General features: G+C 43.3%; 1 protein-coding gene across 1 annotated transcript; it reads right to left on the bottom strand.

The window, feature by feature from the left end:
* Positions 1-297: 297 nt before the first annotated feature.
* tbx21 (T-box transcription factor 21) lies at positions 298-18,772 on the bottom strand. The gene is made up of 6 exons (XM_084002024.1): positions 17,952-18,772; positions 9,225-9,379; positions 6,444-6,565; positions 6,078-6,236; positions 5,089-5,150; positions 298-4,822 (listed from the first exon to the last, which is right to left on the bottom strand). The coding sequence occupies exons 1-6, from the start codon at positions 18,494-18,496 to the stop codon at positions 4,000-4,002; spliced, it is 1,866 nt and encodes a 621-aa protein (XP_083858150.1). The 5' UTR covers positions 18,497-18,772; the 3' UTR covers positions 298-3,999.
* Between the last annotated feature and the right edge of the window lie 7,499 nt (positions 18,773-26,271).

The following is a 26,271-nucleotide window of genomic DNA, read 5'->3' on the forward strand; positions in this document are numbered from 1 at the left end:
GACAAAGTAAAATCGCCCATAATCTCCAAAGTGACCGGTGCCTGTAGTGTCTCACCTTAAAAAAAATAACAATCGACATTTATTTATATTTAAAAGATATTTACTGTGTTTTTATGTCATTAATTGTGTAAAGAATATCCAGCTGGTTGGAAACATGTACATGCTGTATTTATACAGTTTATTAAACTGTCGACGTCACAACTGTGTTTTTAAATTCTACACTTAATAAAAAATTATGAAAACAGTCGAGATTTGTCGTGTGTAAGCTTTAATTTCATGAATAAAAAAACAACAATACACAATTATGCAACCTTTTTAATAAATAACAGTTCCCCCCATCAGAAATCGTCACCTCTTTTTTTGTTTTTGCAATTTCTAAGCTCTCAACGAAAGAGTCAAGAGGATTATTGCTCCCTCGACGTCAACGCTTCACATGGATCACACACACAAAATAAAATAACATGCTCGTTTGCCTCTCCCTTCGTCACTCCTCTATTTCTACATTATACAGTAAACTCTCCGCACGTACACAGACTCATGGGAAATGGGAGGTGAAACATCAGGGATTGGCTGAAGTTGACTGTAACAAGCTGAGATGTCCAGCAGGGGGCGTCCCTGAGGCGTCTGTAAGCATATTAATTCTGCTGTTTTCATGTGAGATCAGAGTGAACAACATAACAAACCACATCGAGTTAAAAATAAATAACCACAGGTCACAGATCATGTTGTTTTCCCCCCAACGCCAGCGTTATTCTGAACTCATTTACCTTTAATTGCACTTGAAACAAAATTTCCCATCATGCACCTTCGTTAAGGTACACCGTCGTCTTGTTAAATAGAACATCTTGGAAATGTTACACAAGTAACATACAATATATTCAATAAATCCAATATATCCGCCGTGCGGTTTGTCCTCTTTGCATCGGCATCGTTTGTGAAGATTATTTTTAATCTTAAACGCTTCAAGTTTATTTTTTCTGTCCCAAAATCAGATGAATAATCCTGTTGGCTTCTTATCGAGGGAACCGGCGTGATGCTAATTTCGTACAAATATACGTCATCAATGCAGCACTCTACAAGGCACACAGGGCCAGGTTTTTTAATGAATATTTGTAAATATTAAAGTTCAATCTCCCCCAATGCAACCCTAAAATATGGACCAGACACCATAAACAAAAGCTGTATTTTTCAATATATTCATTTCCCAACACGAAGGTCTGAAAGTTATTTTTGTCCCGTCATCAAATTAAAAAATATTTATATATATATTAACTTTTAGACTGTAAAATTCCCACCATATGTAAGTGCCAACTGTACAAATGTATCTCCCCCCACTTCCCCAAAAGCCAGGAGATGGTTAGCTTAGCTTAGCACGAAGAAAGGGAAACAGATGCCCAATGCACATCTAAACTCACAAATAAACACTCTACATTTTTGTTTAATCTGTACACAAACTGAAGTGTAAAAATTTAAGAAGTTTATGCTTTTTTTCTTACAATTGATGTGTATTTCCTGACGCGCTATCTAGGCTAGCTGTTTCCCTTTCAGTCTTTATGCTAAGCTAAGCTAACACCCTCCTGGCTGTTGCTCCTTCTTTAGTGGACAGAAATGAGACTGGCATCAACCTCAATGTAGCATTATGTTCTGCTCACCATAATAAATAATCAGATATACAATAGTATCATATACAGTACAGTTTTGATTTTAGGCCTTTCAACAGTGCAGGTTTATTGTTTTAATTTCATTTCTCCCTCAGAAAATAAGCGTGCACGGCAGCGAGCGCGAGCCGGCCTGTCGCCTCCGGCGTTGTCCGAGGCCGTTAGCACACCTGGCGAAGGAATGAGGAGCAGATCTCTGATCAGCGCCGACTGCAGCCTCACTTCCTTTCTGTCACCGGGCTTTGAGCCGGGACTCTTGTCAGCCGTTGTCACGGCGCCTGAAGACTAGGAGGGGGGGGGGGGGATTCATCCTGTCTGTCTGGTCACTTTGTGCTTCCTGTTTACTGTGAGCTCTGAGGGTGACAACGCCGCGTCTCTTTATCTCTGTGGATGAAGTCACGATTGAATGTCCTCTAATCAAGAACAGTTTGTGCTTTAAGCTGTCACACTTCCCTTCGCCAATACTGTTTTCCAGTTACGTTATCGATGCCGATATTGATCGATTGTGTGTGTGTGTGTGTGTGTGTGTGTGTGGTGACAGAGCGTTTTCCCATCCACTGAGTGCAGCAGGGAGCCGGGTGTTTGTTATTATTATGACGCCTTTTCTCACTCTATAAAACTAAAGCACCGTCCAGCTGGCCTCGTTTGCACAAAATGACCGTTTGTGTGTTAATTACTCATAAGCCTGGATGTGCTTTTCGGTCATTTGCTCCACATCCATCTGTACTCCGCTAACTAGCTGGTAGCACTGCAGGCTCCGCCCCCTTCCCATAACATGATATTGTTAGGACGTTTCTGGCAGTTAACCCGAACTTGATTCAGACCCAGAATTTGAAAAGTCACATGGTGAATATCTTTTGCTTTTTAACATGTGACATCCCAGATCCAATCATGTAGTCTCTCCACTGGGTCGGACCATTTCTGTAACTTTCCCAGACCATCACACCCCTCCGGGACTTAACGGGGTTCCTCAGTAGTACGTCTAGCTGGAGAACAAAACTGGTCAGAGCATCGAGTGGGGAGAGGTCAAAGGTCACAGAGTCAGCCTGATAACAACTAAATTATCTCCATGACGACCAGGCAACTCCATCCACTGATGAGGACCATGAGATGCGGTTGAAAGCTTAGTTATTTTTCCAGCCTAGGGCTGCGACTATTTATCTTTATTTATTTATTTGCTGATTATTTTATCATCCTATGGCCCAAGGTGCAAAACCCAGAAGAAAAAAAGCAGCAAATATTAAAGGCTGGAACCTGCAAATGTTTGTTATTTTGCTTAAATTATTCAACTATCAGAATCAATAGTCGTTAATTAATTTAGTTGAAATGATGAATCGACTAACTAAGTTTTTGTCTATGAGGCCCTGTCTTTGAACACCTGCCAATGAGATTTGAGGTGAGATTTTATTATATTTCAAGTGTTTTAAGTTATTATAATGCGAGGCTCTAATCTCATTACAGTGCAAACAGACGTTTGGGCAGCATGAACTTCCACAGGAACGTCACAGATTCAAGCCCTTCTTTTTTTTGATGGTCTACAGTTGTCAGGACGTTCTGCTGTATTTGCTCAGTTACACACACACACACACACACACACACACACACACACACACACACACACTTGCTAAACCATCTTCACCTCTTGCCATCAGCCAGCCTGCAACCCCCCCTGCCGTCTTCGGTGGGCGCTGCAGTTAACGTTTTGTGTCAGATTGCGAGAGTGATGTTTTGAGTGTGTGTGTGTGTGTGTGTGTGTGTGTGTGTGTGTGTGTGTGTGTGTGTGTGTGTGTGTGTGTGTATGTGTGTGTGTGTGTGTGTGTGAAAACGGGATTTCTGACCATGAGCGTGTTGGGAGAGTCTCTGTGTGAAAGTTTGAGGGTTGAGAAGGAAGAGACGGACGCAGACGAAGAAGACGTGTTTGACGCAGAAAGAACAGACAATCCCTGCAGGCGTCTGTCAGCAAGCAAGATATGCAGATCATTTCAACCCCCCCCCCCCCCCCCCCCAAACAATCTCCAGATGTTCCACAGGCTGAAGTCACAGGTCTGTTTGTCTGCATGGTGTTTATGTGACTCCAGGGTCCAGTCACATCCACTCGTGTTCAAACACCAACTCTGACAGTCACCTTGGAAGTTGCTCCTGTAATAACGTGACTCATGAGAGAGGGGGCTGAGTAGACGGCGGTCTCACCGCGACAAGGCTGCACGTTTTGGTTTTAGTCTGCAGCTGAAACAGAGCGTCGCAGCCCTGAACCCTTTCCTGCGTGGACGGACCGCTGCGTGTTCATGAGGGCGTTGTGGGGAGACGCTGGGAGAGAGACTGTGACTGTTTTTGAGCTCCTTCAGTGGGTGTAATAGCCGTAGTAGTCTGCGTCGCTGTTGCTGTCCTTCTCGCAGACCTCCCCACTGCGAGGAGGCGGGGAGTTTTCCGTGCTGGACGTGTACGGCGACACCTGCCTCATCTTGCTGTCCCCGGCGCCGCCCTCGAACAGGCCCGAGTCGGCCGACACCGCCGACTTCACAGAGGGAGGCTCCAGCCAGGGGTCCTCCACCACCACCTCCACAGTGTCTTTGGGCTTGTCCTGCAGCAGGGGCGCCTGCAGGGGCTCCAGCAGCGAGGGCGGGTGCAGCCGGGGGTTGCCGGGTGACGTGGAGGAAGACGAGGAGGACGAAGAGGACGATATGGGTCTGAACCAGCCTAGACTGGGGCCGGGCTTGCTTGGGTGGGTGCTGAGGTACTGAGGGGTGGGCCGGCTGGTGGTCCAGCCCACCGAGGTGGCTCCTGATACGGACATGCTAGTGGACGCAAAAGGGTGTTCTGGGTAGTAGCTGAGGGCGTGGTGAGCGGAAGTCTGCAGGGGGAAGGGCTTGTAGAAACCGTTTCCGGAGAAGTCCCCGTCGTAGGGGGAAGTGAAGTCGAGCCGGTTGGCGGCCATGCCCTGCTGGGGCGGCAGGTACCAACGGCTGTGAGGACCCGGGCTGGAGGACGGGTCCTTGTGCTGCTGGCCCATGGCGATGGGTTCGCGGCCGAAGAAGCGGCTCTGGGGCAGCGGGCTCACGTACGGCTCGGAGAGGTAGCCCTGAGGGTAGCAGCTCCCCGGCAGCAGCTGCTGGCCCTCCGTGGGGGAGGGGGTGAGGCGATCAGAGTCGGGAGGAGCGTACAGCCTATAGGCAGGAGGGAGGAGGGGGAGGAGGGAGGGAGGAGGAGGGCAAGAGAAGAGAGTGTGAGAAGAGGAAAAGAAAGAAGGTGTTATTTCCTGCCCAAAAACCTCAAACTATCTATCAAACATCTCACAGCCACTCACACCCTTCCACTGCAGTACGAGTGCATCTATTATGATATTAAACAGAAGCAGCGATCCCGTCTCACTGTCGATGCTGACGGGTTCTCTTTCTAAAAAAAACGTTGTCTTCAGAATAAAGTCACTTACGTGTCGTAGTTGTCGCGGAAACCTTTGGCAAAGGGGTTGTGGTCTATTTTCAGCTGAGTGATCTGTGTCAGGAACAGGAGGAGGGCAAACGAGAGAGAGAGAGAGAGAGAAAGTGGGCACAGGAAAAAAGAGAGGGAGTGAGCAACCACGTCGGGGAAACGAGAGAGCGAGAGAGAGAGAGAGAGAGAGAGAGAGAGAGAGAAGGGCGCTGACTAATAATTAATGAGGATCACAGACGATTTCTTCTTCTTGTGTGGTGGAAAGAGTTCAACTTTAGAAGCAGAGTGGGCACACACACACACACACACACACACACACACGCACACACACACACACACACACACGCACACACATAATAGTGATGGAATCATTCTAAGGCGAGTGTGTGTGTTGCTTTAGATGACAGTAACTCTTACCCAATGTATGTGAGCAGCTGTTAAAGATAGAACATGCTGGGGAGGAGGCAGCTAGGTCGGCCGGGGTGACGTGCCTCTTAGGTGAACTTGTATAGTAAGCCATGTTAACACTTAGGAATGTAAATTAGTGTGTGTGTGTGTGTGTGTGTGAATTCTTGATGCACGCATGCATAAACCAACGCTTGTATCTTAAGCATCGCTCCGACATGAATCATTGACATCTAGACGGATCCTCGCTGGGTCACAAATCTCAAAACGTAACTCATAATTTCTTCTCTGAGTCAGAGATGATGAAAAATTAAAAGAGAGGGTATAAGACACCCCAGGTCAAACATTTCACTAATAGAAACTCCCCTGTTGATTAATTACATGAACACAATTACTTTTCCTGAAATGTTTAAATATGCAAAATGAAGCATTATCTCAAATAGACAAAGCAATAAAAACAAACACCTAAATGTGTAATTTGGATGTTTTCTCATGAGAAGACTCATAACGGACCAGTGCATGAAACAAACGTGTCTCCCCCTTAAATACAGGTTGAGTTCCCTCCTGTCATGTGATGCCACTCACGTCTGCGTTCTGATAGGCGGTGACGGCGATGAACTGGGTCTCCGGGAAGACGAAGGTCTGAGCTTTGGAGGAGAAGATGGGATCCTCGGAGCCGTCCTCCTTCACCTCCATGACGTGGAGACGAGGCTGGTACTTGTGAAGCGACTGGAGCACGATCATCTGGAGGAGAGACACAATGGGCTTTTGTTCACACTTCCTGTCTTTATTCGATAGAGAACAGAAAAATAATCCGACAGGAAACGCACGGGTGCATCTCTGAGCACTGTGAAACCCCAGAACGTGCGCTTGTGTCATGAATATGTTTAAAAACAAAAACACAAGACATTCAGGAGCTCTTGAGATGAAACAGGAAACAGGAAACGGTACCTGTGCCATGTTATTGGTGCTGCCCTTGTTGTTGGTGAGCTTGAGTTTGCTGAACGACACCTCTTGTCTCATCCAGTGAGCTCCCGTGTTGGGGGAGTCAGGGTGCATGTACATCCGGTTCCCTGCAGGGCAAAGAGAGAAAGTAGTTCTCATCTAGAAAAGCACTCGTATTGTTTTGTTCACGTTATGAACCCGACGTCAGACGTTTCTCTGAAAGCTGCTTGTTTATTCAAATGTGATTTTAGATGAAACAGACGGAGAGAAAAGTCTGCAACACTTTCTATGAAGCGCAGCTCTGTTACGCATTATTAACATATTTATGATGCGTTATAATCTGCTTATAGTCTTTTATAATATATAGTTACAACCACTCATAAATATCCATAATGTTTATATAAGTATTTTATAATAACTTACAGGTCAAGAACCACAGTGTATTATACTTCCCATAGTCGTAACACATAATTATTATATTTTTAAATATTGTATATAACGTATCATAACAGTGATTGTAATGCATTTAAAAATAATATTTATATTATTACAATACGCTATTAATATTATTATACATATATAATATATAAGAGGTAATTATTTGTTTTAAGTCAGTGAGAATTAATTTAATTTAATTGTTGTTCTTGCAGATTTAATGATGTATTTTTGACTTAAATCAAACAATAACCTCTCAGAGTACACACATTACATATATTTTGTGTCATTATTTTCATACTTTTATACCTATTTGACTTTACTTATGTGAATTGGACTTGTCACATTACTATGTCTATAGGCCCTTTATCTATTTATGAGCCTATGATCCTTTCTTTCTTCCTTACTAAATTTATAAATCATTATGAATATTCATTAATACTTATGTCTTTAATAATACGGTGCAATGAGCAGATGATGAGGCATCATAAGTATGTTTATAATGCATTATAGACAGAAAATTAAAACGGAAATGTCTCCGAAAGTCTGATTAAGCTTTATAACTGCCACTTCTTGAGAAATGTATTGCAATAAAAGCCTTTTTCTTTATGCATGTAAGCAGTAAAAAATATGTCACATAGAATTCATTCAACAGCGACGGCTGTAGATATTGTGGACGTTACTGCCAATATTTGTTTGAAACGATAAATGTGATCGTCTCAGTTTAATAATAGAAAAAACACTTTTAAACTAAGATAAAATAAATGTTGATTTCATCCATTGTATATTCGATGCGTTCTTAATGCAGGATACAATCTCGGCACCATTGATTTCTCACATTGTTACCACAGTGACCTGCTAACCTTCATGCAGCGCACCACATAAGTGCACTATTAGATCTAATTTAGAAAAGTCGTTTCACCACAGTTTCCACAACTGTAGCACATCAGTAGTCACATTTCCCACGACATGTGTGACAAAGACACCTTGCAACTTCTCTCATCTATATAATTGTGGTTATCATCAATCACACACACTAAATAACGTCCTGGTTGTCTTGCTATTGTGCTTTTCTTTTCTTCTCTGAGGTGTGAACAGGAAGAATAATCGTGATTGAACGGAGGAAGTAAAAACACATCCATGTGATTGACGCAACTGCAAACTGGAAATAAGGAGATAAATAATGAGCTAGAAATAAGCTAGAATAGTTTAAACCCACAGGTAACATTTGACTCAGCTTTTTTAAGAGATGGTGTCTTCTAATGCAGGTTATTTAACCAACGCTACTCCATTCCCAGCATGCACCTTCTTATCTCACGCCTGCCCTTCAGCCTGTCATTCTCCATCCGTCCACTAGATGTCCTCAGTCTTTCCCACCTGTACCAGTCACCTGACTGCTCACCTGTTTCTGCTTTCCCTAATCAGCCCTGCAGTGTATCGTTTCCTCTTGTTTCCTTGGCGGGCTGCCGTAGGTTCCCGGCCATGTGGGACCTAAACCTGATCTGTTTCAGTCCCTGGCCTGCTGACCTGTCGTGTCCCTCTTGGATTTGTTTCCTGAGTAATGTCCCCTTTACTCTCATTGCTTGCCTGAGTTTAAGTCCTCTTCCCTTTGTTATTAAAACACACTGATGGTGACACCTACATGCAAACATTAAATAACACACCTCCCTTCCCCTTTTTCAGTTACCAAATTCATTTGGTTTCTTTTAAGTGTTTTAAATTGATTTATAGCTGAAAAATGGACCAAGAAAAAATGAAAAAAAAAATGTTACTAAACTTTTACTGCAAAATAAAAATTAAATGCAAGCAATTCAAAACAAATGAATGTCCCGTGAATTTAACAGTGTTGCTATAAATATTCAGTTTGATAAAGCTATTATAATCTAAACTGAAATAAATGTACTTGTGCCTTTAGATTGGATTATGCTTTTCAAATTAAAGTATAGTTTTAAAAAAATATTAAAATAAAATTAAAATAATATATAATTTAATGTATGTACTTTCATTTTTATATATGTACAATTCAAAAATATTTTTAAAATGTGGTGGGTCCTGAATGTAGTGGAGTAGATGTATAAAGTAACATCAAATGGAAATACTCAAGTCGAGTACAAGTACATCAAAATGCAACGCCTCCAATTCCCTGCATGTGAAAACCTGTCGATAAACTGAGTTGTACTTTGTACAGTAGTTAAATATTGAGTTGCTTTCCACATCTGCTCTTTATTATTTTAGATGGAGAAAACCTTAGAGAGCAGCCTTAACCTTAATGAATTAAGCCTTAATTAAGACGGCAGCAACGAAAAGGGAAATTAATTTAGGTTTAATTATGTGCCGTGATTTGAAATGTACCTGGCATGTTGCCCTCTGCTTTCCCACACTGGACCCACTTGCCGCCCTGGTACCTCCAGTGGTGCTGATCCGCCAGAACCACGTCCACGTAGACGTTGTAGTGGGCGGACGGATCCAGAAAGCTGATGTTGAAGCTCAGGAAGGGGAACATCCTCCTGGATCAAGACACACAGGGAAACAATCACAAATGAATCAAATAGCATTTTCTCTGAATTTATCTTTTTTTATAATTATATAACCTTTTTTTTGGAATTTAACACACAACAACAATAACAACAAAATAATCCTCATGAAGCATAAATATTTTCTGAAATTTAAATGAAAAACATTTTGTAATGTCTTTTTAAAATTGATTTCCAAATGAGATAAAGGAAGTGGAGGAGGAGCTGGAGAATCAAGACTAGTAGTGGTAGTAATAGTAGTAGTAGCAGCAGTAGTATCAGTAGCATTAGTAGTAGCGGATAGCAGCAGCAGCAGCAGTAGTTGCAGCAGCAGTAGTAGCAGTAGTAGTAGTAATAGCAGCAGCAGCAGTAGTAGCAGTAGTAGTTGCAGCAGCAGTAGTAGTAGTAGGCTAGTAGTAGTTGTAGCAGCAGCAGTAGCATTGGTAGTAGCGGTATCAGCAGCAGCGGTAGTAGTAGTAGCAGTAGTAGAAGTAGTAGTAGCAGCAGCAGTAGTAGCAGTAGTAGTAGTAGCGGTAGCAGCAGCATTGGTAGCTTTAGCAGCAGTAGCATTAGTAGTAGCGTTAGCAGCAGTAGTATAGTAGAAGTAGCAGCAGCGGTAGTAGCAGCAGCAGTAGCGGTGGCAGTAGCAGTAGTAATGGAGGAGCGGTGGAGGCGGTGGGGCTGCAGGTGAATATTTCATGCTGCTGCCGTTAATAAAAGATGGCCCCACAGAAGCGGCTCCTGATTGCTGGAGGTTTACATGTTGAACTCAGTTTGAACACAGAAGGCGTCAGTGAGACGAGGTAACCAGGAGGTCAGGGCGTCCCGGGGCACAGAGAATGGCTTAAACCCAGAGTTGAAAACAAATGTATTTTTACATTTTATACGGAGCAAATTAAACACACATGAATGTTGTTTTCTGCAGAGAGTTAGATCATCTTTCAATAGTTCGATATTTTGGAAAAACACTTCTCTGCCTTCTAGCTGAGAGTGGGGCTGGACGATCAATTTTGATAATTATTGCAATATATATTTAATAATAATGCTCAATTTACAACCATTGAACTGCTGCATTGTAAATTGAAGCTACAGCTAGCTTAGCAGTAAGACTGGAAGCAGTAGATATCTTGTAAAAACAAAGCAGTGGTTGTGGAGTTACCAGGCTAGCTGTTTCCACCTGCCTCCAGTCTTTAGGCTAAGCTACGCTAATCGTCTCCCGGCTGTTAGTTTGAAAGAAAGCGGATGAGTGTAACTCCCGAATTGTAATAAAAACACCACACTCCAATAATGGATCCACTGAACGGCTACGTGTTTGCATGAACCTGCGCTGCACTCTGGGTCTATACGAGGCCCCCAGTGTGGAGCAGTTAATAAATCAGGGCAACATGTTTGACATTTGGCCCAGCTGTTTTAAACCAGAGCCCGAGGCTGTGGAGCGTTTGTAATGAGCGGCCAGCAACGATCTCCACCCCCCCTTTTTTCTGATCATCGTGAAAAGTGAAAGAGAGTTTCATTTTAAACTACACGACGTGCCCACCGTATATATATTTTTAATAAAAGTGTGTTACAGAAGTTTTACAGAGTTCACAAGTATGGACGTGTGTTTTTATACAGTGCGGTTTAATTGAGTCATCGTGAGAGTGCCAAGACTGTACAGAAAAGAAAGAAGAAGGCACTTCTGAATAGGACATTTTTCTTGTTACTTGTTGCTGTGGGTGGAACAGACAGATAACATCTATAATGTCTCCAGTTGATCTCTTGGTCCAAAAACAAGGATAGTATTTGTAATAACTGAAGGTGTAAAACATCTGACTCAGAGACGGATGATTTATCTCATTTCTATTCAGTTTCCTCCCTGAAGCACTCCAGTCATTTAGTGGCGTAAAAAGAGACGATGCGTTCAAGGCCACTGAGGGCGGGCTAGTGGGAAACCTGGAGGGTGTGTGTGTGTGTGTGTGTGTGTGTGTGTGTGTATACAGTAAAAATATACTTCCCTAACACCCGTATGACATGACAGATTATATGACAGTTTTTAATGCACAATTTTTTTTAAATGATAGTTAAATATTATCAATCTCACTCAGTTTAAATCCTACATGATTTACATACAGTATATAATTGTTTATCATCATGCAGTCCACTTATTACAATTTAGATTTTCTTATTTTTTACAACTTCCAGAAGATTGGACTTAAAAATAGATGTTGTCATTTTTGTTTTATTATTGGTCAAAGCTGCTTTTTGTATATATTTTTGTAAATACCTATTTTTTTTCTTCTTCAGTACTTCTGTACACAACCGGCCTGTCTATTCTTTACACTTTTTAAAATAATTCGAGCTTTGTTCTATTTGTTCCGTGCTGTTTATTTCTATTTCTTTTTAAGAATGTTTAAAAAAAAATGAATTCCTTGTAGGCAAATGCATCTGATTCAATGATGTCATAGCTACTCAGAATAGCTCTATCATTTTGACAAATCAGTTGTCAAATTATGTTTATTATGGATCTGTTCATCGTAATCTTTTTTACTTAGTTTCTGATTAAATTAACAATTTTAGACTTTTTTATTTTGGTAAAGGTCTTTATACTTTCTTACTCGCCCCTATATAACATTATATGCCTAAAAAAAACTAAGCAAGGAAAACTAAGCAACCGACCGACGAGTATTCGATATCAAAGCCAGATTTCTTCCTTTTCTGTCCTTTAAAAACGAGCCTCGCTGTTGCACCGGATGACTTCAGCACCAGGAACACACTTGGGTTTATTTTGGCTCAGACCCCACATGCACTGTCCCACTGCCACAAAACACTCACTAGAGCGCCAAAAGTGGATTAATCCGCCGCTGAAAATAGTCCCCAACTAATTATGGCAAGTGAGTGACGTTTGCGATAGTGCCCAGATATTTACGGAAATGATTGAGCATTTTTTTGTATTTGTTATTGCTTCTGCACTGAAACTCAGCTGCTTTACATATGGTAACATCTTTACACTACAACTTTGGTTTATTACATTCAAGAAATTTGAGAGCATTTGCCAAAAAATGCTTGCAAATCTAAAACTTTCATGCATTTTTTTAAAAGAAAACTATCTCTGAATTCATCTTGCGCATACTCCTCCACAAGTCTCTTTTGAAATTCTGTATTGTGCCTTTTTGAATGAGTGCTTGTGGACTCCACACACACACACACACACACACACACACACTGGTAAGACAAAACCCTGCCATGAGCGGTCCCAGTTGGGTCTTTACGGCTACATGGCGGGTCCAGTTTGACAATCAATCATGGGTCCCGGTGAAACTGAATCGCGGCCGCGGCTCTTCTGGAGGCTCGCAAAGAACAGGTGAAAGGGCTCTTCTTCCACTGCAGAGTTTAATACAAGTGAAAACAGAAACCCTGCTGTTCGGCTGTAATGAGTGGATCGACCCACCTACGCTGCGTGCGAGTAATCTAGAAAGTAGATGGGTGGTTGCCATTTTTTGTTTGCTCCACTGATATTGTCGATTGACTTGCATGTAGCGTTTTAGAGGAAACTGAACTTGGTGAGGAAGAGGGGGGTATTAGCATGTGGGGGGGTGGGGGTGATTAGCATGCAGGGATGGCAATTAGGATTTCTGTGAAGAGTTCACAGTGCAGCCACTGTGATGCTAAGGAAGCTGGTGCTGGTTTCTGACACATGGAGGCTGTAGGTCTGTTTGCAGAGGGACTTCAACACCAGCAGGAATCAAACCTGCTGCTCTACGGCGAGCAGACAGACTCCCTAACCAACCTGCCAGCGTGCCACTCTGATTCACTGGAAACCTTGACGGCATTCAGACAAAATACCATAGAAACGGTTGAGTGTGGTGAACCGACCAGTAATACGTACACCGTACCGCTGGTGGTGACATTTAAAAATAAATAAATAAATGAATACACTGTGTGGATGTTGTTGGGGGGGGTCGACAGAGGGCACGGGAGGGGAAACCATGGGGGAGGAAACGGAGGTTCAAGTGAGGGGGGGAGGAAAGAGCAGAGCTGAGGGAGGGGTGGAGGGGTTTGTCCTGGGGATGCATGGCAGACGCCTGAGAGGAGGAGAGGAACTGGATATCCACCAGGGAGAGGACTTTTCCACACGAGCGCACCCCGCTGATTCGTCCGGACAGGAGTTCAGGTCCAGTTTTTGTCACCGCGCGTCTACGCTTGATCATCTGTGACGAAAACATGCCAGTCTACAGCTGCTGCCGGACACGAGCGCTCTTCCTCGCCTCTGTATTGACTTGTCGGGGAGGAACTCACAGACTAGATGTGATGAAATTTCTGATCCGATGTGTCGTACCTCCTTAAAGGACACGACTGATGTTCTTCGATATTTTTCTTAAAATCAAATCTTTAAAAAAAAGACCAAAACCAAGAATGTGTTAGTCTGTTTCTGAACACTTTCAGGGCCATTTGTTCCTGTTGTGAAAATGTAAGATTATTTCAAAAAGGCTCAGCAATGACATAAAACAGCTATTTAGCAGATGTTATTCAAACAGGGACATTTTTAGGGACTATTTTCAGCGGAGATTAATCCACATCTGGTGCTCCTGGTGAGTATTTAGTATTTAGTCTAGATAAATGTAGATTCACTGTATTTTCATGGGATTTGTTGACAAATAGTAAAAACTCATGTGTGAGGAAACATGTTCACTATCATCGATGTCGAGTAGTTCATTGTTTTGGTCTCAGTCAACTAAGATTTCTTCAGGCAATTCATTTTTTATTCTGTTCTTTTCACGCTGAATGAAATGAATGGTTAACACCTGCATTCAAAATACTTTCATTTTTCTTATTACTTTTCAGTTCACGCTGCAGCCCCCCTGACATAGTATGTACTGTAGCACGTTGTATGCATTCAGTTGGGACATGCTACTTCCTCATAATGAACTTTGACCCTCTTGCTCATGTAGCCACGGCGCTAAGGATTATGGGTCAGAAGAAGATGATGGCTTGTATACTGCAAAAATGCGACTGGACGTACATCCTGGTATTTCTGGCATGCTGAGTCGACCAAGAATCTCTGTTTTTGCAAGAATCACACAATATATTGTTCAGCCGTCTCAGTGTTTCAGTGTTTTTAAACAGCGGTGGACTTCAACACTCAATCATTGGAGAATGTTATTTGCACAGTAAGAGGAAGGACGCGTTGAGCTATCAGAATATTGGCGCTAGATGTTTCTGCGAAAAGCAGACACATGCACACACATAAACAGCTGAACAGGAAGTGACAAGTCATACTGTCAAAACCTTGAAATAGTCGCACTTCTGCTTTCAGACCCGCGCGGAAAAGATAATTAACTTCCAAACATTCCTTGACGTCTCGCAGCACTCGAGATAATTCTTTGATTTGTTCTCCAACGTGTCCAATGCAACCGGAGTTGGTTGTGTTGAAGCGTCTGCAGCCGTCTGCACAGAGAAGACGCCCACTTTAATTTCCTTTTTGGTGATTTCCAAAATATCACATGCAAGGAACTTGATTACTAAATTAATAGAAATGTAGATTTATTTTGCTGCTGCAAAAATAACCACATTGTTATTAAATTACTTAACATTTAAATAGAATTAAATAATCTTAGAAGAGCCAAAAATCCCCCATATATGTTGATTATTCTGCTATTCTGGGTTTTTTTTTGGTGAAACTTCTACTCACAGCAGTACCATGAAACAAAAACAAATAAAGTATTTTCCTTTGTGAAGGTTTGGAGTCAGCGGAGCAGAGAGAGCAGATGAGCATGATTCCTCTCTTAGTCTGAACGTTTTTATGTCTGTGTTGCTTCCCTGAAAGGTGTTTGGTCTTCTCTCCTTCCTCGAACACAAAACATACCAACATACAGAACTTCGGTGGCATGGCTTGTGAGGAATGATCATCTACAAAATCTTCTACATGTAGCAAAAAAGTTTCTGATTTGAGCTCATGAAAGCTCTAGTATTCAACTGTTATTTCCAAAAAGTCCCCTTTTTTTCTTTCAAATGAAAAATGAATGTACTTCTTTAAAAAAAACATGTTGGGAAAAGTTCTTGCCTCACATCTTAACCAGAAGCACACTCCAGGTGTGGGATCGGACGAAGAGGAAGAGACATTTCACTTTTAGTCACTCGAGTTTCCGTTTCACTGTATCAGAAAATCCCATTTATTATTTTAGCATCTTTTTTCTGTCTTCATTCATTCAACCTGTTGGTCCCCCCCCCCGGTGCGACGAGTCAAATGGCGAGGCCTGAAATGGCCTCGACGAGTGTTTGGCGATCTGGATTTAGCTCATGAGAAGTGCAGATGAATTCGCTCCCTCCCCTTTCTTCACTTGAGAGCGCCATGAAAAAAATGTCTCCTAGATTTCAAAGCCCAGATGGTGTAGGAGCAACACTTGTGAGAGATCTGTCGGGGCTGAAGAAAGTGGAGGGGAGAGAATCTAGTCTTTTTATTTCCTGCACTTCAAAGGTGCCTCACCTCCTCAGCGTGGCCATCTGAAGGCTCGCTGGTGTTTGACCCTTCTCTCTACTTCTTCGTCTGGAGCTCCTTTCACCTTCTCTCCTACAGATACCCAGGTTTTGATGAACATTGCAAACCCTCCAGGCTTCTCTCTAAAATCACAGCAAAAAAATGACTGTAGGAAGCCAGGATGAAAATTTTAAGAAGGATTTTGCTTCTGATATTGAAAACTTTTTTTTTCTTTTTCTGCACTGATCCTCTGCTGAACTCCTCACCAGAGTTTTTGTTATAGGTTATATGGATAACGTCTTGTGAGACGAGAGAAGTGAGTGAGTGATTGTGATGCTCAAATGTATTCTTTCCCCCGTCACATAACAAGATATTCAATATGCATCGTCTAAAAAAACAAATCCTGGACAAAACTGGACGTTTTTAAAGGAGAAACATCTTTTTAAAACCAGGTCCAGCGATGAAGCCTTCAAAGATCTCCAGGACCCGGATGTGTCTTGTTATTCTGAGATACTTGAGTAGTAATTCGAGACATATACTTTCTGAGATTTAGCGTGTGTTTGTTTGTCTTTCAGTGTTATAAAATGTATATAGATATATATTCAAAAATAATATCAAGTGTTTTAAATACATGTGTTTCTAGAGAGCAAACTGCCAGGGTTGTTTATGTCAAATGACACACACACACACACACACACACACACACACACGCACACACACACACACACACACACACACACACACACACACACACACACACACACACACACACACACACACACTTGGTGAAAAGAAATCACAAGAAATTCACATTTGTACACACTCCTTTAAAATGTCTAATAAAAGTGTTCCAATAATCCATACAACAAAATATTGTTGTTTATCAGTTGATGTTTTTTGCAAAGAGAAGAATAAAATGTCAAAAAATCAACTCAAGAAACTTTAAAAGAAGCAAAAATGCTATTTAACAGCAGGTCAGAAACTAAAGAAAACAAAAACACGTTTGTAAAAAAACCCACATCAAAGTCATTTAAATAGTGATTTAAACGCTGGCCTCTTTAACCTGTGTGTATCGGTGTGAGGTGGAATATCGGTGTCCTCCGCGCGCTTGTTCGGCGCTCGTGAGAAACTCGTGGCCCGAAACCTTCTGTCGAGCACAAGTGTCGCACATTAGTGAATTAATCCTCGTGGACGTGAGCGCGCGCGTTAATGCTCGGTGACCCGTCCGAGGGGCCCGGCAGCGCCGTCTCTCCCCCCTCCGAGACCTCACAACCCGCCTCACCACGTCGCTTCTATACTCATATCTAAAAAAGTTTGATTCATTTCATTTAAAAAAACAAGGTGTGAGCAGATAAGAGAGGATCTATCGGCCTGATCTGGCACTGATTTTTCTGGAGACATTGATATTACAATTCACAGAAAGTTGAGTTTAAACCCATATTTCACGACAAATTATTTAATTAGGAACTACTTGTGTAACGAAGTACTACTTCCCAGAGTAACAAGTAATAATACTACAAAAGTGTTTATTTGTAATTTATTTGCCTCAGTGTTGACATGAAGCGACTGCTGTGACCTCAGAGGTCAAGCAGAGATGTCAAAGCAGCTCCACGTCATCATTTATCACTCCAACCAAGTTGTTTTTACAATAAAATTAAAAAGATTTAGGAAGGACTGGAAAATGTAAATAAAACATGTCATATCATGAAGCACCACCCATTTCAAATGCGTGGCTGTAGATTCGTTGCTAATATTCATTCCCCTAATTGTGACTGAGCATCAAACATCCAAACATGACCAGAGGTCATTCTCATCACCGTCTCCAAACAACAGGAGCTCCACGTGCCTAGAAAGTGAGATTCGAGTTCAGAAAAACTCGACATTGAGGCGCTGAGTTAAATGCGTAAAACCAAAAAAGGACAACAGCGCGTCATTTGTCCCCCAAAATCTCACCGCAACAAAAAGGGGAATCCATTTTTTAAAATGTATTGAATTTAATTATTATTATTATTATTATTATTATTATTATTATTATTATTATTATTATTATTATTATTATTATTATTATTATTAAATTTAAGAGAGACCTGTTGGAGGCGCCTGCCGACTTACCTCCCCTGCTTGGTGATGATCATCTCGGTCTGGAACTTGTGGAACTTGGCCCACAGCGGGTAGTTATTGAGCAGCGCCTGAGTCTTCCCGCACACCTGTAGCCCAGGTAGCGGGTAGAGGGGCGGCCGCTGGTAGCCGTGCTGGAAGCTCGCCTGGTAGCTCTCCGGAGAAGGAGCGTACAAGTCTTTACCGGCTGGAGGAAAGCCGTCTCCCTGGATGTAACCCTGGCCGGGTCCGCTCCTCGGCGGAGAGCGCACGCCGCCGTACGGGCAACTGGCGAGGGTCTGCGCGTAAAACCTGCCGGGCTGCGCTGCGTACCCTCCCACCGCCTGGTCCGAGTGGTACGGCAGAGCCAGCGCGTCCTGTCCGCCCTGAACAACCGAGTCCGGGTAGTAAAACCTCGCGTCCTGAATCCCCATTTTGAACTCCGCTAGATCCTTGCCGCCGCGGTGGAGGTGACTGCTGATGTCGGCGCTCTTTCCCAAACTTTGCGTTTCAGTCCCATTCAACATGCTGAGGTAGAGGTTGCCACCTACGCCGCCCATTTGCAGCCCCGCTCCCGGTCTGTGCGTAAAGTCATAAGGCTCCGCTGGTGCGTCCAGTTCAATAAGATCACGTAGAATAGAAATACAATAAAGAAAACGGAACAGCGTGGCTGTTATCAGTCAGAGCGCACTGACATCTGGCTCTTTAAAACCCGCCGTCTCGCTCACGGGCTGGAATCTAAACTCACAGCACACTTTTCATCTCTGAACTTTGTTTTATTCCCCCAGCAGATGGTTGTCTTGTCTGTTTTGTTGTTTTTGGACGTGTGGACTCGCTACCAGGGACTCGAACACACGCTCGCCTTTCTAACCTATGATATATACATTCTGTAAGCGGTCATATTTTGGAGGTGTGTCTGATGCAGCACGTGATAGGCTCCAGATATGAGCGAGCCATCCCCTCTTCACATGAGCACAAAACACACACACACACACACACACACACACACACACACACACACACACACACACACACACACACACACACTCTGCTCTTTGAGGGAAAGCATATATCTGTAAATGCTTTAATTATTACTTAATATATGAATAATTAATGTTGATATAGTTCATCATAATAATTGGATGGTGAGTTAGTGAATTGACCCGCAAGGAGGTTCAAAGTTACTTAATTATTTAATTAAGGACGACTCATTTTGTGTGATACATTCAATTCGCATTTTCTGATTTAGATGATTATAATGATTAAGACGATGAATAATTATTGGCTGTTTTTTTTAATAAAGCCCATAAGACACCAAAACTTAAAGATCATCCTCTCTTTTATGTCGCAGGGTATTTTGAGAGCCTTCCCGTGAAATCTCTTCAGACCCGGCCGATGTTGCATCATCAACCCGAATTATTTTCATTTTCCATTTGCATCACAATAAGCATCGTTTTTTTCCTTTTGTTCTTAATAAATCCGAGTTATATGCAGGGGGCGTTCCTTATTATGTAGTGTTAATAAATGGAAATTAATCCAACTTAAAATTATGTCATTTTTTAATGGAAGTAAAACTTAGTTTAAAACGTTTTAAAAACATTTTAAAACATGTATATACATATATTTATCTGAATGAATTGACTTTAAGTGCTTTAGGTCATGAAAAGATGAAATTAATTCACAATAAGTGTAAATATTTTCATGCTTTTATTTTACAACAGCAAGTCTAAGTCATGTTAGACACATCTTTATTTAAGTCATTTGATTGTTAATCATTGTAAATCAAGTGAGATGAAGATCCAGGCAGAAAAATGTTCCTTTAATGATGATCGTGCTGCCAGCAGCATGTCTAAATGGCTCTTCCGACTAAATCAAATCTTTTTGACCTGCTTTTTGTTTGCACAAGTTGCCATTTATGGCAGCAGAACGCAGCATAAAAACATCAGAAGTGTCATACAGCAGGTGACCAATCACAGCTCATTCGGCCGACGCTCTCTGCTCTTCAAGGCCTTTTTCAGCGGCTCGTTTCTACCGTCACCATCAGAATCAGCCTCATAAAACAGGTGGAAGAGAAAACCCTGAGGTATTAGCAGCTGCATGTGTGTGTGTGCAGGTATGACACAGTTATCCCTCTCGACACTGTCACTGCTCTAATCCCACTTCCTGTCTCTCTCCTAGCAAGGTGAGCTCAGAAGGGCACGCTGAAGTCATCAGTGTTGACACGGGTGTCGGGAGGGCAACGGTGGGAGCGACAACGCCGCCGCCACCGCCAGCCAGGCATGTCCACCCCCCCACCATCACCGCCACCGCCTCCGGCTGGAGTCACCACTTCCTCCGACCCGGCTCCTCCCCGCTTCCGGCCACGGGCCCCCGGGGGCCATCCCCTTGTGAAGCACCATCAGCTCTCATTTTCTCCTGGAAGTGTCATCATCAGGTTGGGGGGGGGGGGGGGGGGGGGGGGCTCGTAGTGTGCACAGCCGTGAGCCTAAACACGCAAGGATGGCGTGTTTTTTAATGATCTGAACACGAGAATCTAAACTCTGTGGGTGAGCGGGGATTATAATCTCCTCCACACTCGGCAACGGGACACCAGCAACTGTAGAAGGATGTAATGGAAGCAAGCGCACACGGCTCCTGTGGGTTCACAGATTTAGACGTGATAGACGAGCCCGTCGGTTAGATATCTTACACGTGTCTTCATTAACGGTATCGCCCGACCGCTCTATTACGTGGATGGCATTCTGTGAAAAGGAAGACGATGATCACCACATTTTGTGCAATTACACCCTGAAATCATCAGCTGGTAGGAAATAACTGAAATTTTAATTGATCTATAACAAATGACGATACAGCCATTAAAGGACTCGGTGTGACTTTTGTGACTTTCAGAAACAGAAAATCAGCGCCAAGCGTCTTATTCAGCATCACGAGAAAGCCGTCTCCCAAATTAAAATCAAAGTTTGGTTTAATCCACCCTGACCTCCTCCCTCTGCCGACTACAAGGCTCTATCTCATCCAGACGGCAACCTCCGCATCTGAAAAGTGAAACTAATGCTGCCTTAAACCTGCATTCTCTCTGCTGGCCATCAGGGGGCGACTCCTCTCTGATTGTATAGAAGTCTACGAGAAAACTTGATTTATTATCTCAGTAAACATTGTTTCTGGCAGGGTTTGCTTTAGGGCGGGGCTAACGTGATTGAAAGGTCATTACCATGGCGTTGTCCGTCTGAACATTGTTTCACGCGTGTCTTCAGTTCATGAAGCTAATTGTAACATTTTGGTCACCAAAAACTACGTTATTCAGGACTAGGGACGAACTGTGTCTGTTCAGAGTCAGTAGTGCTGCAAACTGGACCAACGACAACCTAAAGTCCATCTGGAACCGATCGGGATAGCAGCTACTTTCTTTTTTTTTTTTCAAGAATGAGGTGATCACAAAATGTCCCTCACTGCTGGATGACTCCGTTTATGTTCGTTTTTGCAAATTTTGGCGACAAATATGTATAAAAAAGAATCGGACTCAGTGTGCGTGGTTTCTGTGTGGAGCAAATTTATCAGATGACGGATTCTAAAAACCAGGACTGGCCTTGTACTTCGTTACTTTGCACCGCTGATTGACAGAATATTCATAATATGAATATGAACATTTTTTCTTTTGCTCCCGATGGACAAGAGTCATAATTATAACTTCTGAATGACTTTAAATGTCAACTTTTGAGCAATTCTGATCCTGCTTTTTCTCGGGAGGACGGTGTCGTATTAACACTTGCTCTTCCTAAATGCCTGTGAGTTCTCTTTTGGTAGCATTGCTACCAAGGACATGACAATAAAAATCTTGAAGCCTGGAGGCAGGTATAAAGTTCTGAGGTCGACGCCACTTGGTTTACAGCTCGTTCCCGCTGAATCTGCACTGGAAAAGGCCCCCCAACCCCCCAAGTGAAACCTGAGGTGGCATGTTGCTCTAACTCATGACCACAATGTTCACTATGTCAAACTCATACATGCTTTGTCGTAAAGACTTCATATATGTCGTATCTGGAATGAAACCTTCAAAACTAATAATTTCATTTCATTTTTTCGGTGATCTCCCTGCTCTCTGGTTTCAGGTCGTCTGTGCTGTTTGGTCTTCGTAACCCGGAGGCCATAAATATCCGCGCCTTGACATCGCACCGATGTGGGTGGGCACGTAGCGTCTGACACGGGGTCCACAAATCAAACCCCAACATACAGGGCTGAGCCACGGCATTCATTTTTCACTTGAGCGCCGGTTTGGTGCTCGTAGCCGAGCAGGACTAATTAAAAAAACACATGACGTTATCATCACGTGGAATTAGAGATTTATCACTTACGAATGAGAACGACTCAGCAGTAAAACTTCTAACAGATGGAAACCTTACCAATTACAGCACCAGAATCTTTTTCGTCTTGTTAACATGTTTAATTTATGATCGCCATGGCTACGAGTGATGTTCCCTTCGTTTTAAAAGAAACAAAGAAGAAGCCTGACTTAAGTTTGGCTCGTGTTAGTGTGAGAATCAAGACGTCCCTGACAATCGCCACGTAAGCGTTTTTACTGGTTAGGCCGACTTGACGTCTTCCCATCTGAGGCGCCAGCTCACAATTAACACGACATATGTTTATTCAAATCTCGGCGCGGGTGTGAAAGAGGGCTTCGGGAGGCACCGCCTGCCGAGGCCGTGAAAACAGAGGGTGGCGTAGTTATGTGGAGGAAAGGCAGAATGGAGATGGAGATGGAGAAAGGTTGGCAACTCGGCACTCGGCGGAATTCACACTCGATTGGCTCACGAACTCTCTGGCGAAGTGCTAATGTATTCCTCGGCAACCCAGAAAAACAAACAAGCTGCCACTTCCTTAGCCTATAATTAGCCGCCGGTAATCGATGCTGGGTGGGTTTCTGTCCCGTCAGGACGTCCCCCAGCCATCGCGGGGCAACACTAGACCTGCAGCTGTACTTCAGGTCTCAGGTGACAATCCGACATCAAGGAGAGCCGTGTTTTCGGAGAAAGTGGTCCTCGCTTACCGGCGGCCTGAAAAAACATGGGAACGGGAAGCACGTATCAATGGTTTCTGATATGAGTTCAAGCGAGGACGTGCGGCTCTGTTAACTTTTTGGAGAATATTTCGCCTCCCTGATCCCCCAGCGGGGCTCGTGGATGTTTCCATTGTGCACCTGTGACCCCCCCAGACATTTGCCACTTTCTCCTAGAGCTTGTTTAAGAGAAGGGAGTGTTGGTGGTGGTGGGAGAGTGATGGGATGGCATCTTAATAGCACTTGAGGCCCCTGGGCTATGGAGAGTTTTGCCCCCCACCCCCATTTCACGTTTTTGTTATACTTTAGGATGGGGGCCAATGTAGAGCGATTTGCTCAATGATTGGGAAGTACCTCCAGAGTCCGTGGACGTTAGGACGTTTATCATAATTATTATTAATTATTATTATTAAGAGGCCCCTGATTGGTCGGGGCCCCTGGCTGAAGCCCAGGTAAGCCTGTGCAGTAAGGCGTCTCTGGGGACGGCGTGCACTCTCTCGTTGACCTATGAACCCTCACTCACCCCTATAACCTTGGGGTGAGTGTGGGGATGTGTGTGTGTGTGTGTGTGTGTGTGTGTGAGTGTGTGTGTGTGAGCTTGAGGCAACAAGAACGGCTCACAGCGACCGACCCTCAACGGTTACGGATGTGACCTTTTCAGTCTAAAACCTGACTCGTCTCCATACCCCCTTTAAGCTCAGCTTTCAAGGTCAATACTTCATCCTCAATACTTTGCGTTCGATCATCTGTTTGAATTTTAAACCCTGACCTGTGCTGCTTTTCTTCATTGCACTACGTTGCTTCTGTCACTTTTCAAGTCTGCAAAATCTGCTTTTGGGACTTTTTTGGGACGCTGTCACATCCTGTAGTATCTGCACATGGTCTGACTCATAAGCTGTAGGTATTGAATGACGCATGTCACAACTTTCACAACGACTTTCAGGCATTTCAGTGAATCTCTAGGTTTTCAAGAAATCCCATGTAGCTTATTTTAAATCACCTGGAAATGAGCCTCGCACTCATTTTCCACTCCACATGCTGTTTATCATCTTAAACAATACCTCTTCAAATGTGAGCTTTTCTTCCCAAACAACCAGTGCTTTCATCATACACATGTATGATGCAACAGCAATTTAGTGCAAAATTCACTGCAGGCCATTTAAAAAGGAACAGTGGTTGGCTGAAGTATGGCCATCCGAGAGACTTTCCCTCTCTTGTAAATACCTCAATTTCTACCTCAGACCTTCTGTAATAAATTTTTGTCTGCAGGCCCGAGCCAAGATTACCGCGAAGATATGATAAGCTGTGATTTCAGGTTCCCTTCAGGATTTTAAAATTGATGTGTAGAACCTTTTGAAGTTTTGCTAAATTAATAATAAACTCTGATCTGACTGGCGGTTGGTGTCATGGCCGTATTAGCCGGTTCTCGTGTAGATGCTGGGGTCGAGCATCGGGGACCCTGCACATCCATGGGAGGTCCTACATGAGCACACAACACTGGCAGCTTTATGTTCCTCAGACAGACAGCGCAGTGCACAGATATGACAAAACAGGGCAGCTGTGCACTTCCACACATTCCTCTGGCCTGCTCCATGAATGCAGACCGTGAATGCAGATCACCCCCCGACCCCCCCCAACATTGCCGGGCTTCTCTTACAGGCACCATACCTCCCAGCACACACCCATAACCTACAGCGGCCTCATACGCAGACAGACTCGCCACCTCAGCCTTCGTCCACTTGCCCCCTGACTACATTAAGAAATCATCACCCTTGTCAGGTTCACGCTGACCCTGCTCCACTAAGTGCTACTGTCAGGGTGAGCTGGTCCGGGGTCAGCTGCACAGCTACTGTTGAAGATTTAATTACACTCAAATGAGAAGCTTCACAGGAGCGTGGAGAGCGTTATGCAGCGACCGTGAACCCGCGCAGAGTTATTGACTGTTAAACGCTTGAGAATTTTTCTGCATTTGACTGAAATTGTGAATGAGTGGTTGTGGTCGTGCAGTCATGTTTCTATTGGCCAGCGGCCCAGGAGTACGTGCTTGGCGTGTTGCCAGGTCATGATGCACATTTTCATGGGAGTAAGAGAGAGAATACAAGGGGGAGAGTTGTTCATTGTGTTCTTTTATTATTCTTTTTATTTATATTGGTATTTTGATTTAAAATGTGCTACTTATTTACATTTTGACCTTGACGTATTGTTTGTGCAGTAAATATGAGGCTACAGCGAGGAGTTAGCTTAGCATAAAGAAAGACAGGAAACTGGTGGATTTAGTTAGCCTTACTTTTGCAAATATCCCCCCATGAAAATACAACTTGTTTAATCTGTAGAAAATTGGCAAGATATCACATACTATTGTTTAGACATGCCAATATTTATTATTTGATATTTATGTCGATTTTGTTACTATGGGGTCGAGCCAAGCTAGCTATTACTCCCATTTTCCAGTCTTTATGCTAAGCTAACCATTGCCTGGCTGATTCATAATGATCAATTTTCCTTCACTGTTCTATACTATAGATCAGAGGTTCCCAAACTGTGAGGCGCGGAAGGTTGATTAAAAAAAGAAGGAAAAACGTTTATTTCATTTTCATTTTCATTTATATCACCAAAGACTTCGGTTTCCCGGACGCTGCCCGGCGGGTCATGGGAACAGCGCCGCCGGATCGCTAGTTGGCATCGTTTATGGTCGGAACTACGACTGTATCTGATCGTCTTCGAACCTCCGACTTTCGTTCTTGATTAATGAAAACATTCTTGGCAAATGCTTTCGCTTTCGTCCGTCTTGTGCCGGTCCAAGGATTTCACCTCTAGCGGCTCTATACGAATGCCCCCGGCCGTCCCTCTTAATCATGGCCCCAGTTCAGAGAGAAAACCCACAAAATAGAACCGGAGTCCTATTCCATTATTCCTAGCTGCGGTATTCAGGCGACCGGGCCTGCTTTGAACACTCTAATTTTTTCAAAGTAAACGCTTTGGACCCCGCGGGACACTCAGTTAAGAGCATCGAGGGGGCGCCGAGAGGCAGGGGCTGGGACAGACGGTAGCTCGCCTCGCGGCGGACCGTCAGCTCGATCCCGAGATCCAACTACGAGCTTTTTAACTGCAGCAACTTTAAGATACGCTATTGGAGCTGGAATTACCACGGCTGCTGGCACCAGACTTGCCCTCCAATTGTGTGGAATATTTACATATCAATAAGTGCCAGATAAAGTGCTTCTTCTGAATGGATTCCGTTTTGGTGTCATTTTTATTGATAACTCGAGTTATCAATGATCATTG

Source organism: Eutrigla gurnardus, assembly GCF_963514095.1.
Source record: "Eutrigla gurnardus genome assembly, chromosome: 22".
NCBI classification, from domain to species: Eukaryota; Metazoa; Chordata; class Actinopteri; order Perciformes; family Triglidae; genus Eutrigla; species Eutrigla gurnardus.

Excerpts from the sequence above, each read along its gene's own strand:
- tbx21 (XM_084002024.1), bottom strand. The coding sequence starts at position 18,496 with ATGGGCGGCGTAGGTGGCAACCTCTACCTCAGCATGTTGAATGGGACT. Across the intron at positions 9,380-17,951 it reads ATCATCACCAAGCAGGGGAG|GAGGATGTTCCCCTTCCTGA; the intron begins GTAAGTCGGCAG and ends GTCTTGATCCAG. Across the intron at positions 5,151-6,077 it reads CCGCCTATCAGAACGCAGAC|ATCACTCAGCTGAAAATAGA; the intron begins GTGAGTGGCATC and ends TTCCTGACACAG.